A 15172-nucleotide genomic window follows, 5' to 3' on the forward strand; every position below is an offset into this window, starting at 1 on the left:
TGCCCATGTAAGATGGTTTGAAATCTACGTAATCAAGGCAGACCTCTGCATTAACGTTTGCATTGCACTATGCAGTGCATATATCTCTATTATATGCCTTTTGTTATAGGATTTGGAAAAGAAGTCTTAATATTTGTCATGCGCCACCTGTTGGAATGACAGAGACATAGCAACTGGACAGACACACAAACAGACTCAGACACTTATACTTTTAGTATTCACAACAAACCGAACAACTGTGCTAAATGTCTTTTTGCTTGATTTGTTTTTAGTCTACCCATATCATTATACATTATACACATTACCCTAATGTATAATTAGGGGGTCCTGCTTCTGCTCAATTGTTGGTGGAACACTGAAATCTTACTCTTGTACTTTGGAATATATGATAGTTTATAGCTCTAAACTCCATCAGATTGGATATACCCATCTTAAGTAGACCGATCACATCCTCCATGCATACTCTCTTAGCAAACAAAAGTCAAGCCACCTTGTACAAGCATTACCCAGAACAGCCACTCCACTGCCAAGGAAGAAACCCAGCAGTCATTTTGACAAGAATGGAAGACAGAAAGACATTTATTAAATAACAATGGCTGTACACTTCTCTCTGGCTTTGTAAGTGGGTGCAGAATACACTCTTAAAAATAAAGGGGCCAGAGAGGTTCTGCAGAGCGATGTCATAGGGGTACCTCTTTTTGGTTCTGAAAAGAGTCATTTTACATGAAGGTTCCAGAAAAAAAAAATCGGGAGTGCGCTCCCCTCGAACTTCTCATATACTGAGATAGAGGAAAAGGTCATCAGAGCCACTTCCAGTAGCTCAGTATTTCTCAAATATCATACCTCTTTGTTTCTCACCATAACTAATTAATAATATAGATACACAATAATTTATCTCGATTTATAATCAAACTTTATATTAAAATGAAAAGGTCAAAAACGGTGGTGGAATTTTTTCATGATTACACATGCATGACCTAGATTACGTGTAAAGTAAAAAGAGTTATAGTCACCTAAAAAAGTGTTAGTATTATATATTTGTTGCAATAAATTGCTAGAGGTAAAACTACATTTAGCTACATTTAATTATGATAATGGTGGCAGAGATAAAAAAAAAATCATAAAATTAAATGTATTACCAGGAACACAATAGGGATGTATGCAGCTTATTGTTCCCATTACATCTTTACATGGCATGCTCAGTGTTTACACGTTATTGTTAAACTGATGATTATAAATTAAAATAAAATTAATAATAGTTATTGAAAGAATATGCGTTATATTGAATACAGTTTTTAATACTGTGTACATATTTATCTTTCCATGATACAAAAAATTTAGATGGTTGTTTATATAAAATAGTACTTCTGGTTGAGTAATTTTTCTCAAATGTCATATCTGTTTGCTTTTTATCATTATAAATATCTATACAAAATTTGAATCATCTCTAATTATAACCATAGTTACATACTCGGTTGTCAGAAGTGGCCCAAAAGTTGATAGGATTTCTTATTTTTGATATAAAGAAAGAGAAAGAGGTTAGGAGCACACGCTGATACAGCACATTGCCACCCCCACCACATGACAAACCACCTCAGCATCCCAGATTAGGACCCAAGTGCAGCCACGCGGCGGGTGACACCTCAGCACCACACAAGTTCAGATGGAACAGAACAGTGAGAGGTTTTTTATGGTGGCTGGAGTGCCAATTCTGCCACCAAATCCCAGGGGCCTCATGCATAACAGCGTGCATAGAACTCACACTATAACATGGCGTAAGCACAAAAGCAGGAATGTGCGTACGCACAGAAAAATCCAGATGCAGGAATCTGTACATACGCAAACTTCCACATTCTTCCACTACATAAATCCCGGTCAGCGTGAAAAGTAACGCACGTGCACGCGCCTTCTGTCCCGCCCCAACTCATCCCAGAATTACGCCTCTTTGAATATGCAAATCAATATAAATAGCCTTCTGTGAAAAGACAATGGGAAAAGCACGGGGGAAAATAGAAGAATTTCAGCGAATACCAAATGGAGGCAAAGGAAAAACATACTATTTGTTGGTTTAAACAGTGGTATAATCAACAAAAGGAAGTTGATCAAGTGACAGAGTGTCGGAGAAACTCGAAAGCTCAAGTTCACAAAGTCGCACAGTGCCCGAAATAAAAAAGAAATCACATATCAAAGTCGCCGTGAAAAGGCAAGTCGTAGCCCACCGTCTGAGTGTCATATGAAAGCTTATTAGGGTACAGACAAAAAAAATAGGCACACAGTGGGGAAAAAAAGCATGAAATGTCAACTTTAATCTCGAAATTTCCACTTTAATCACGTAGTTCATTTTGCCATTAAAGTAGAACATCATAAATTTCACCTTAAAATCATTTAATTTACTAGTTTCTCAAATCCCATTGTAACTAAAGTAGCACATTAAATGCTTTGTTCTGTATTTGATCTTCTATGTGCCCTGTGTGTGAATCACTACCTGCTTCTTAAACGGGCTTTCTTTTTCTCCGACAGGACACAGAATCCATTACATTCGTGATATTACAGCTCTCTGAATACTGTAATTAAAATACTGAGATGTATACGTGATATCTTTTTCATGATGATAGGAGTTAAAGCATGTTATTAAACATGGGAACACGGTGGCACAGTGATTGTTCATGTCTCACACAAGAGGCTTGCTGCACCATGCGCAACCTTCGATGAAATAATTTATTACAGAAGTACTGTCTCTTTCAAACGTACTAACATCCAATTCCTGTCCTTACTTTTCTTTCTCCAAATACCCAATCGCCACACAATCAGCTCTGTAATAGACGTGAAGCCATCTGTAAGCTTAGAGCCCCAATTCTTCAAAACTTTTAAGGAACATTGAAATATCTTCGTAGTACATGTTTAATTATTCTATCCGTCTATCCTTCCAGTGTCGCGTCAGCACCAGCAAGAATACAGCGCAAGGCAGGAACAATTACTGAACTAGCTAGCGCTGCGGCACCGTGTCCTCACATGTTTAATTATTAACAATACAGATTATTTAAATGAAGTTAAAGTTTTATCTGTATAATATAATCAACATATTTTTCTGCATTTCATCTTAAAAATGATATCGTCATCACATGTAAATACGCGCTTTATAAAGTGGCGCAGGTTGTGAAATATTATAACTGTATCCCAAGTTTACAGTGAGGTAATTGTACTTATAAGTCCAAACAGTTCTACAAGGAGCACTTGATGGGCTGATTTAGTGCGTTTAGAGTTCTTGGGATGAAACTTTTTCTAAACCGCGAAGTCCGTACAGGGAAGTCTTGGAAACGTTTTGCCGTGGCTGAGTCAGCGTCTGCTTCATGCTGTGTACCGATAATTCTCTTTCCGATCAGCTGCTGCTGTGATTCCCCACTCAGATACAGTGATATAAATACTCCGAGTGGTGCAGTGAGAGTAATGTGGAAAAAGATGATCTGCTGTGGCAACCCTTAACGGGATCAGCTGAAAGAACATGCAGTGAGAGTTACAACGCTAAAGCAGTTATGGTATTTGGAATACTATGGCTATTCCCTGGACCATTATATTGCTGCAGGTTAATTACAATCAGATGCATTACACTAATAAACAATATGCAGTTAGTTTCAGTGTATTTATAAAGCCACGCCAGGAATGTGGATTTAAGAATGAAAGGGTGATCACACAGGAACAGTAGCACTGCTTTGACACTGGGTGCCACCAGTCTGCAAAACCGAGCGGAGAAATTGCGTACGGCAGGGCATGAGGTACCGTGGAAATGTGCGTGGCTTTACACCAAGTTTAGGTTTTATACATCGCGATTTGAGCGTGGAAACGTTCGTACGCAACATTTCTGTGCGTACGCACCGTTTATACATGAGGCCCCAGGTGTTTCCCTGCAGGTCTGAGGGCCTACATGCAGGGCTGGATGCAGATTAACGTTATACCCAGGACGGAGCAATTGCAGGTTAGGCCTTGCTCCTTGCTTGTGCCGTTTTAAGGGATTCAAACCAGTAACCTTCCGATTACCAGCACAGATCCCTAGCCTCAGAGCCACCACTGACATAAATTACACTGACTGACCAGGTCAAAGCGTTTGAGTTATCGTGTTTACACACAGACGGACATAATTTCAAAAATAGTATTTTCGGACTCAGGAAGGTCGAAAACGTAAAGATCTTGAGGTTGAATTTTTTCATGATTCCTATACTTTCTCTATACTATGTATACGACAAAGTTAAAAAAAATTCATTCATTTAGATCTGTAACAGGCTCCATATGTTGAATAACCATGAACAGATGGTGACAGATTTGTGAAATACCAATGGCTCATGATTTTAAAAGGACTCTTCCCACATACATCCAGTAATACAGTTTTCCCTTACAGTTAACTCTTTCAGGGCTGATGTCGACTTTTGTCGAAATTCAGGGGTAGAAGACGGTAATCCGCTATAAACTGCGACAAAACTCGCCCTTACATTTAAGTTTGACTCTCTTTGCTAGAAGGAAAGTTAAGTAGCTTTGTTGATTTAATCTCGAGTCCCTGCATGAGTAATGAAAAGCAAACAATTTCTAAAATGGCATTGACATCTGGTGAAAGACTAAATACGCCATGGACGTTTCACATATTATCGCTGAATCGGACTGACTTGTCGGACTTGGAAATTTGATGCAAGTGATCAGGAGATGGACATTGAATACGAAAGTGAGGTACCAGCATCAGCTGATCGTGGTGCTGAACACGTTTGTGTAGCTGATACGCCTACAGTAGCGTTCACCAGGAAGGACCACCACTTATGATGACAAGAGGTACAAACCATATTGCGTCACACTGTGACTGCCACCGCTGCCCACCTGCTGTGTGAAGGTAGCCAGCCCACCGTGCATTCCTGCTGGCCATTGAGGTGCCCCCCACACAGCCACTGCCTCCAGAGATACCGAACATGCGCCAACAACAACCACAACACAAAACAACAGACGTTTTATGTTGATTTATGTGTGAAACCATTGCTTTGTGTACTTTCAGAAAACTGAGTCATTTGGAAAAAATATTTAGCCCTGAAAGAGTTAATCTGATAATGTCCTCACCCTACCATACATTAAAGATTTCATTTTTTTTCTACATTTTAGAAAGTTTTTCATATGCAGTGAACCTTTCTAAGAGTGAAATGGCGCCTTGTGAAGCTGTAGCTCTATGAGGACCAGACAACCCAGAAAAGAACCATAAGGTGCCATGCCAGAGCCAACATTTGTAAGAGTGCTGCGGCTGAGTATATTGGCCAAGATCTGGGTGTGCGCTGTAGGTGTGCATCAAGATACCTGGGTGATGGAGGACATGGCACAAAGTCGCTGGTACAGTAGAGACGGTACATCCCTGGCCAAGTTTAATAGAGATGCTCAGTCTCATTGACCTAAAACAGAACAATTTTATTATGCGGTATGAACTCGGCTTCCCAAAAACTGTGGAGTTGTCTGCACACAATAACACCTCCTCAAACTTATAAAAGAATGCATAGAAGTACATGGCGTGTTTAAAATAATACAACATCAATCATAAAAATTACAACAGTAAAATTCTGACTGAAGTGAGTTTTTACTTTCAAGCTCATCAGTGTTAAATAAGAACCCAAGACCCCTCTGCTAGGACCCCTAATTTCATAATTGTATATTGGTTTGATGTTATTCTTTATTCCAGTAAATAGCGGGGGACACCATTAAGCCCAACTATAGAGAGGCTAAGTAGAACAAGCCATAATATGATCCATGCAGATGGACTCTTCTCAGAGATGATAAAACAAAATCAGAATCGAGGGTCGATAAGCTGGCAGGAGAAGAGAACTGGTGACCGGCCACAACACAAAAACAGAAATCCACAGAGTAAAGAAAGAGTCCTAAACCTAACCACAATCAAACTGTGTAATAAAAATATGTAACAATTAAAATCGTTTTTGGATGTGCTATTGTTAAAAACATTATTAAAATTAATTTACACAAATAGATAAAGTTAAAATGGTATGGTTTAGTCGGAAAATTAGGGACAGTTTGAAAAGGTCTTTCAGACCAACTTAAAAATCTGATGGAATAAGGATCCCCTATAAAATTATTTTTAGTTATAAATAGGAAAAGTGTACCCATTCGTTGCCGCAGGGCTCTCATCCGCCTAACCTCTACTAAGGTGCATCATTTAGGTGCCTCCTACACTCGAAAGATATTGACAAAGAATGGTGACTGGGTATTCATCGATCGAGAACACAGATGGTATGAGCTGCTATTTGAAATAATGAAGACACAATGAAGTCACAAGCATCAGGAGGACTAAATGCGTGAATGGCAACCACACATTGTTGTAAGCAACAAGATGGACACAGCCATCAGAAATGAAACAAATTGGCATCACGATACCCTAATCAAAATGCAAATAAAATAAAAACGTCACAACTAATAAAGTCTGAGCACCAGAGTATGAAAATATCAGTATCAGCCCCTGATATATACAGTATGTTATATACGTATATCAACATACTCGACACCCCACAAAGGGGCCTCTTCCCGCTCTTTGTTTCTACCTAGACACCCATAAAGGGGGCTAAACCGTCATATCTTTGAAACGCCCCTGGTTGGGAACTGACAGAAGGTCCCCCAGTCCCCTACTGTCATTGATTGTTTTCCCCTGGGCCCACTCATCTTCATTTATTGCTTGGCATCATTATTTGAGCTGCAGTCATGGACTGTCAAGATGGACTTGTTTTATTTCTAATGGTTCAGCGCTTTTGACTTTTTGTTTGCCCTTTTTGGATTCTGTCTTTGCTCACTGATGTTGCATCTCTAGTGTTGAATGTCTGTGTTCTACTGGCACACAAACCGCCAGTGGTGCACCGTTAATTACGCTCAACTTAGCCTCATTTTGCTACTTAAGAGGGTGTGCGGCGCATTATCCCCTTCCATTCATGTTCTCCCGTACTCACTCAAATCAATTTAGAGGCACTTGCTTGTCTTTGAGAAGTGGAATCAAACCAGAGACTTCAGGAAAATGCCATGTGGGCAATGAGAGAACAAACAAACTCCCACCAGACTTGGTGTTCTGAGACCTGAAGGACACTCCAGTTGCCTGTGGGGCAGTAGCACTGGCCACTTCAGACCCTGTGCTTCCCCATCAAAGCCAAGAGCCCTTTGGAAAGCCTTTCAGAGAATCTGAACTACCCTCGGTTGTTTTTCAGTAGCCCTCGTGTCCTTGGTGGTCAGTCTCAGATGGGCTGATGTCCTGCGTATTCAAGCCATGATGATGTATAGCAAAATCTTTGTTACTTAATTGAAATCTAGCAGGTCTGGCTGCACCTTTCAAGACCCTGTCTGCACTTGTCCAGGATGTTGTGCTTGTTCACCTTGAGCGGTTCCTCTGTTTAGTTCTCATCAGCACTTTCTCAGGGGATTCTGAGCTCTTTCATCCCCACCCTGAGTAACAGTCTAATTAAAGTGAGCGCACCGAGCTGCAGAAGAAGCTCCCTCCCTCTCCGGAAGAAGTAATCAAAGACAGCTCAGTTTTGGTGACAGGCTGGATTAATGACGGGGTCTATAGAGGATCAGCCAGGTCCCACTTTGTCTGTATGATTATCTTTTTATGTATTTATGCACATTTTTTTGTTGTTGTTTTTGTTTTCATGCGCATCGTCAAACAAGAGCTAATGTGCTGCAACAGAAGCGTCACTTGGATCTCTTCTTCCTTAAATGGAAAGTAAACAGCAGCCATCAGCAAAGGAAGAGCATTTCTCTAGACGGCCCCAAGGAAGGCCTTGTTTGAAGTCTTCTTTAGATGTATTATTTATGCAGTCTGTCGCTAGAGGAAGACGCAGCAGTCGGAGCTCTTTGAATGCTGCAGCAACCGCATCTTGGAAGGACCTGTGGCTGCTGTTAAGTCTTTGGGCCAAGTAGCACTCTGAGCCAGGACCCAAAATTCAGGTTCTCTCCCCTTACCAAGACTGTGCTTTAGGGCTCCTTTGTTTCTGCTATGGCCGTTCCACCTTCCTCTCTTCTACCCATTGACCACACAAACACAGCTAATCTACTGATGGTGTCAGTCTGGGAAGTTTTTATATCGTTAGTTGAATACGGGGCTTTGAAAACAAAGATTATTTTATATCGTGCATTTCTACAGTGACAGTGGCGCAGTGGTAGCGCTGCTGCCACACAGTAAGGAGACCTGGGTTCACTTCCCGGGTCCTCCCTGCATGGAGTTTGCATGTTCTCCCCGTGTCTGCATGGTTTCCTCCCACAGTCCAAAGACATGCAGGTTAGGTGCATTGGCGATCCTAAATTGGCCTTAGTGTGTGCTTGGTGTGTTTGTGTGTATCCTGTGGTGGGTTGGCACCCTGCCCGGGATTGGTTCCTGCCTTGTGCCCTGTGTTGGCTGGGATTGGCTCCAGTAGACCCCTGTGACCCTGTGTTCAGATTCAGCAGGTTGGAAAATGGATGGATGGATTTCTACAGTGAACTCCATCCCAAGGAGCTCTAAGAATACAGCGCTATTGTGAAATCAATTTAATTTAGTTTATTTTTGTAAAGCGCTCATCACTGAGGGCTGTAAGAAGTTCATAGGTTAGAAACTTTACAAATTACCAGGTACATAATTAATATACATAAAGGCACGGATTTGTTTAAAGTGAGTAACACAAAGCAGTTCCAAACTGATTAATATCAACAGAACCTAACAGTAATGATCCATTAACTTTATTGTCAAACTAAGGCCAGTTGGCGCTGGGAGCCAGTGGGGCAGGTTGAACTGACAATCTTGAATTTCAAAGTGTGACGTCTCCAACCACTCAGCCCACTCGTCATTTGGTTATTTAGGGTGTATGTCCAGCTAACCTCGCGAGGACAGGGGGCCATACTGGTCAACACCCATTCAAAGACTCACTTTTCACTCGTCTTATTCACGTTCTTCAAGTGCGCCTCTTTCTTAAAACTTTGCTTTTCAGCCACATTGTTGTGAACCAATTTGGATTTGGCCACTGGTGGGTTGCAAGTTGCTATTGTTTATGTTAGAAATGGGTCACGGTGGGTCACTGCTCTGATGAATGTGCTCAGTCCCACCCCCACTTTGACGATTGCACGCAATTCACGTAGATGGACCACCCCAGCCCCCCCCCCCCCCCCAAGCTCTCTCATGCTCGTGCTAGTCACGCTTTGGTGGTTTGCTAAGGTATCTTGAAATACCCCAAATACGATTACGTTAACTGTACAACTTTACATTCACAAAGCCGTTCAAGCCAGTTCATGTTTACGGTATCTTCTATCCATCACAGAGCCCACTCGTGCGCACACCCACACCATTACATTTAATATTAACACATATGAGATGTGGCGGTATACCCTGTGTAGGCAAAGGGAGAACATGCAAACTCCACACAACTGGGCCCCAGAATGCTAAATCTATGAGGCAACAGCATTAACTACGGTCTTACTGTACCACATTTACGTTAATTAGCAACTCTGAATTGTGGGTAAACGTGTACTGGAACACCATTACATTTCATCCAGGGTTGGTTCCTTCTTTGCATCCAAAGCTGGCAGGATGAACTCTCCGGCTCTACAATCTGTAACAGAAAGTTCAGGTTAAAAATGTCTGGATGGATGACATTCCTTTCCTTGATGATGATCTGTTCAGTTCTGTTTCGCTCTGTTTTCATTCCAGAGTCTGTTGTAGGCCTCATTTCTTTGTGACCACAGCACTTTAACACAATGGCAGCCCAGTAAAGGTTGCGTTTGTGATTTGGTGTCAGTTTTCAAAGACATCACATGCCCTCTGCCTGATTCCACGAACATTCTGGTCATTTATTACGTCTTCTTTCCTGTTTAAATTGCTGAATTCTGTTTTATGATTTGATAAACCTACACAAACCAGGACCTGGAAAATGCTGTCAACCTTTCTAGGTAATTGTACAGAACAGGGACTTTCATAATAGTTGGTCCATATTTTATATATTTTAATATAATATATATTTCACATACACTTTAAATACTTGTTTTTTTACATTTTGTGCATCGGCAGGTGAGATGAGTTACTCCCAATGGTGTTCCTCACGCCATCTCACTTGAGATTGTTCATCTGTTGTGAGCCCGTAACGCTCCATGTTGTACGCTTGCTAAGTCGGACAGGCATGTGAGTGCCCGATGTGACAACACATGAGGGTTTGTTCATCTCAGGTGAGACCTTTGTGAACTGCGCAGCAGGCCTTGTGCTTTCCACTTGAAAGCTTTCAGCATGGGGGCAGGAGTGTGCAGATTGTCCCTTACATTCGCTTGAAGACTCTTTCAGATTACAAGCACGCTGTACAGTTATTTCAGCATATGGCCACATGCGGTCAGCGGTGGACACTGAATATGCTGCCTGCTGCTTTACAGAACATCACCATTGTCATCAGGCCACATTTCTTGTCATTCATAGCTGGGTTTGGTTCACTTGGCTTTCCTGCGGAGTCCATCGTTTATCCAGAGAGTTAGCCCATTTGCCTAACGCACTAATTCACATCACACTGTTCTTTCTGTTGGAAGTTTCATCTTGCACCACCGTGGCTCCTTCAAACTGTGCACTGACTCCAAAAATCAAAGGATGCATCTTTCAAAACTATAAATCCAGCAGTGACTGCCTGAGGCGACTTGGATTGCCTAGAGCAATCCTTTTTTGCAGAAGCTTCAGTAATGTCTCCTAGATCTGGGAAGCTGCACTTTGTACTCGCTTCAAGTGCCATGTGAGCCTCAGGCAGTTACCGATTGGCAGTACGTGCCAAGGTGCTGGACAAGATCCTAGCCAGTGACTCATGTGCATTTCCAGTCGTCTGCTATCCAGACATGATGATTTGGCTTTGAGATGAAGCTTCTGATAGCGAGGTGCATGAGACTTGTTTGTCACATCAACACCGTTCACTGGGCCCCTCGCAGGGCATTGTGTTGTACAAAAGGGCTGATCAGCAGGATGACAGCAATTATCTTCATCTCCGCAAGAATTTCCTGCTCTATGCAACGTGTTTTTCAATTTGAATTTAAAAGATGGAGGATTCAGTGTCTGCACAGGCCAGAAGACAGGAGTACATTTTGTATAAAACACACAGAAATGAATAAATCCACAATCCATCCATCATCTACACCCACTCAGTATTGTCGGACTTGAAGCAGGGTCCAGCCCTGGAGGGGGCAACACTCCATCACTGGGTTCATTTGGTGTTAACCTAACACACATGTCTTTGGGTTGGTACAGGGAGAACATGCAAGCAGCACACAGACAGGCTCAGGATTTAAAGCCAGTCTCCAGGAGCTGTGCGGCTGCATGGTGGAACATACATGGCATACATTTCAGAGTGCAAGTCTGCCAAAAAGATGCTGCTTTCCCAGAGATCTGCCACCATCTGGGGCATGTAGTGTGGAGCCTTTGCTTCCGGCACAGATGGCCACACACACACACACACGTAAGGCACCAAATGGCAGGTACTCTGAGCTTCTCTGCTGTCTCTTTAACTTGGTGTTTTCTTGATTTAATGTTGACCAAAGAATCAGAAATGCACAACAGGCACTAAAAATGAAAAATAAAGGAAGGACAAAACAAGAGGCCAGGCCTCCCACTGCACCATGACAAATCTCTTTTGGGACAATTTATTTTTTCACCTTCAGCATCAGTAAAACCTTTTTTTCCATGTTTTTCAGCTTTGTAGATTGACTAAGGAAGGCTTCCTGCATGTGGGCTCCCTGGGAAGTACGAGGCTTAGCGAGGACACACGCTGCCTGGTAGATGACGGCGCCAACAACTACCCTCAGCTGCTAAACTGCGAGAAGATCAGTAATGTCCGACAGAGAAGCTGGCACTTTAAACAGGTGGGTGGGGGAAAACAGGAAGATGCTGATGGTTGAGTGAGCAATCGGAACAGGCCAACTGAGTGCCTGACACACAAATCTATTTCAAGACATTATTTAAGAAGAGAGTCGGTGCTAACCTGCAGTAACTAAGGTTTATTATCAGCTCACTATTGCGTGACATTTACAAATGTCAGCTGGACTGCGATAGATAGATAGATAGATAGATAGATAGATAGATAGATAGATAGATAGATAGATAGATAGATAGATAGATAGATAGATAGATAGATATATTACTTTTTCCCCAGGAGGAAATTTGTCTTTTTAAAGAAGCTCATTAAATAAATGAATAAATATACACACATAAACTCACAATGGTCTAAACACACACACCAGAATGGCTAAAAAGAACCAGTACTGTAATTATGTGTACAAAGGACAGTGAAATTCTGACTTACATGTCCAACCAAATTACAACACGTCACCACTCTCCAGCACCATTTATATCAATGGACTAAAATCCAGAGCTTTGCTGTAATTATAAGGAAACCCAAGTCAGCTAACCTGATGCCCTCCTTACTCCAGCTTTTATGTGAAGTTCTGCATAGTGCGTAGGGGCTGATAAAATGGCGTCACTCTCTTTTGGGACCCTTAAACACTGTGACAATCCATGGCTCACATAGCCTGCAGGCCAACAACCCCAAGTACATAACTACGGGCACAGTTGGCTCTAACATTTTTGCTGCCTTAGGCAAAGTTGTAAATGGCATCCCACCACCCCCTTTGGAATCATCACTGCGAGTACTGTATACTGAAACCAGGATTGGGGACAGTAAAGTATGGAGAGATTGGATACTAAAAAGTGAATTTACAATTTGAGAATGTTGAGCAGGGCAGTTAATTATTTATAGCAACATTTTACGTCTCAGAAAAACACACTCATGAGGGGCGTCATTTCAGGAAACAAGTAGGAATTGGGCTGTATTACCAGGTTTTGCATCTTGCCTGAAGAAGGGGCCTGAGTTGCCTCGAAAGCTTGCATAATGTAATCTTTTTAGTTAAGCATTAAAAGGTGTCATTTTGCTCGACTTCTCTCTCATATATGCAAATAACGCAGCACAACTATCCAATCAATGTATGACATAAGACAGCTTTTCCAGTGAGACATGCAGAACTGCTTTAGGGTGCCAAGGGAGAATCTCATAGATGATGCCGAACAGTAGAGGATGACATATGCCAGCTTTTAATAAAAGTTTTAATGTAAGCCCATTTGGGAGATGATTGTAGTTTGAATTAAATCAGCCATTAGCAATGCCTTCAAGAGCTGCAGTCCTGTTGCTGCTTTGATTGTTTAATTTAATTTTGCCATGCTACAGTTTGAGGATTATTATTATTAACGCCGGGCCACCTTAAATTCCCTTGCTCCTCATCATCAGGGTCTTTGTTTTGCAAATGTGACAATCAGCAGTGGCAGCAGGCAGCCTGCTCACTCTTCTCCCACCGATCGTCAAAACTAGAAACAAAACCAATTTTTTGTATCAGACTAAAAATGGAGATCAAACTTTCCATGTCCAAGGAAAATAAGGTTGTGTCGTTAAGTTGTTGGCCAGAAAATTGTCAGGAAAAGTCTCACAGTATGTTCACTGAATATCCACAAACTTATTCAGTAGGAATCCAATGGGGCCAGTTTATAAACTGTCACACCGATGACATAATCCACTGTGACTTCCAGAGACAAGACCCTAGCAATGCTCACCCATGTCTACGTCCAACCAACGGGTGCTCATAATTTTAACATCCTTGAACACAAAATGGCGTCAAGGTAAGATGAGTAGACTATACCAAATTTCAAGCATTAGAAACAAACTCACTTTCAATTTGAATTGTGCAATGTATAGATCTTTAGTTAAAACTGAAAAAGAACTGCTCAAAAAATGTAACACAATTTAGACCCCCGTGACCCTGTGTTAGGATGTAGTGGGTTAGACAATAGATGGATGGATGGATGGATCTGAAATTGGCTAGACAGCGACTCTCATAACAAACAGATCTTAAGTGGCATCCCCAAGAAAGAAATGCTATTTCTTTTAAACAGCTCTGTGATTCAAAATTTATCAGCGCAGCATCTGACAAACACGAGTAGCTGAGCAGGCCCACTTGTGTCAGTCGGGTTTTCTAACTGGACAGCAAATGTTTCACTGCGCAGGACTCGTTCAATCAGCAGTCATTGATGCGTCACACAATCGCATCACGGAAAGAGGCTTTTGATTTTACAAGCTGACGAGTAAACTTCTCACCGACTACAACTTTACTTATTGCAGCACAGCTGGCTGAGCGAGGCTTTCGCCAGTTGTGTAAGACTTTTTGCATTTGGCTATTAAGTACGCCATGTGTGCCTTATCAGGAAATTTCCTTTCTTTAGTTTTCATTTCCTGATAGCCATGTAACGCGCCGGCCTTGTGATGAAAGAATTCAACTGCTTCTTAGTATGTGTGTGTGTGTGTGTGTGGGATGCCTTGTTTCTACAAGTCGGAGCTGAGTTTAGTAGGTTTTAAGCTGCCATGGCTGAGGAATTCTGAGCACAAAAAAATACACAAGAAACAGAGCTCACCTTCAATAAGCAGGCATGGAAATCCTTCATGCAGAAAATCTGCTTGTCTTGACTTTCTTTCCCTACTTCTTAATCAAACCATTGCAATTAATCTGTGTCACTTAAAGATGAGGGCACATGGTGGCGCAGTGGTCGTGCTGCCACCTCGCAGTAAGGAGAGCAGGGTTTGTGTCCTGGGTCCTCCATATTTGGAGTCTGCATGTTGTCCCAGTGTCTGTGTGTGTTTCCTCCTGGTGCTTCGCTTTCCCCCCACAGTCCAAAGACAGGCAGGTTAGGTGAACTGACACCCTCTCCAGGGTTTGTTCCTGCTTTGTGCCACATGCTAGTTGGCATTGGCTCCAGCACCCCACATGACCCTGTTCAGGACTATTTTTTTTTTTTTGGTTTGTTTTGTTTTTTCCATCGTGATCACTGAGTACACATAAAAGGAGAGACGGGACACGAATCTGAAGAAACAGATATCTATACTAATAAAAGGCAAAGCCCTCACTGACTCACTCATCACTAATTCTCCAATTTCCCGTGTAGGTGGAAGGCTGAAATTGGCAGGCTCATTCCTTACAGCTTACTTACAAAGTTAAGCAGGTTTCATTTCGAAATTCTACACGTAACGGTCATAACTGAATCCTACTTATGTACATATATTACGTGTGTTTCTTCGAGCCTGCAGCTCGGTCTTCGTGTCAGGCGGGGTTGTGTCCTGCGTCCCCC

At 42.0% G+C, this 15172-nt stretch overlaps 1 protein-coding gene across 1 annotated transcript in view; it reads left to right on the forward strand.

The window, feature by feature from the left end:
• The window catches only part of galnt17 (polypeptide N-acetylgalactosaminyltransferase 17), a 138640-nt gene that overhangs the window by 109582 nt on the left and 13886 nt on the right, over positions 1-15172 (forward strand). The window contains exon 10 of the mRNA XM_028806818.2: positions 11701-11868. Within this exon, the coding sequence (XP_028662651.2) occupies positions 11701-11868 (168 nt within the window). The remainder of the gene's footprint in view (positions 1-11700; positions 11869-15172) is intronic.

This window comes from Erpetoichthys calabaricus, chromosome 8 (assembly GCF_900747795.2).
Source record: "Erpetoichthys calabaricus chromosome 8, fErpCal1.3, whole genome shotgun sequence".
Taxonomy (NCBI): Eukaryota; Metazoa; Chordata; class Cladistia; order Polypteriformes; family Polypteridae; genus Erpetoichthys; species Erpetoichthys calabaricus.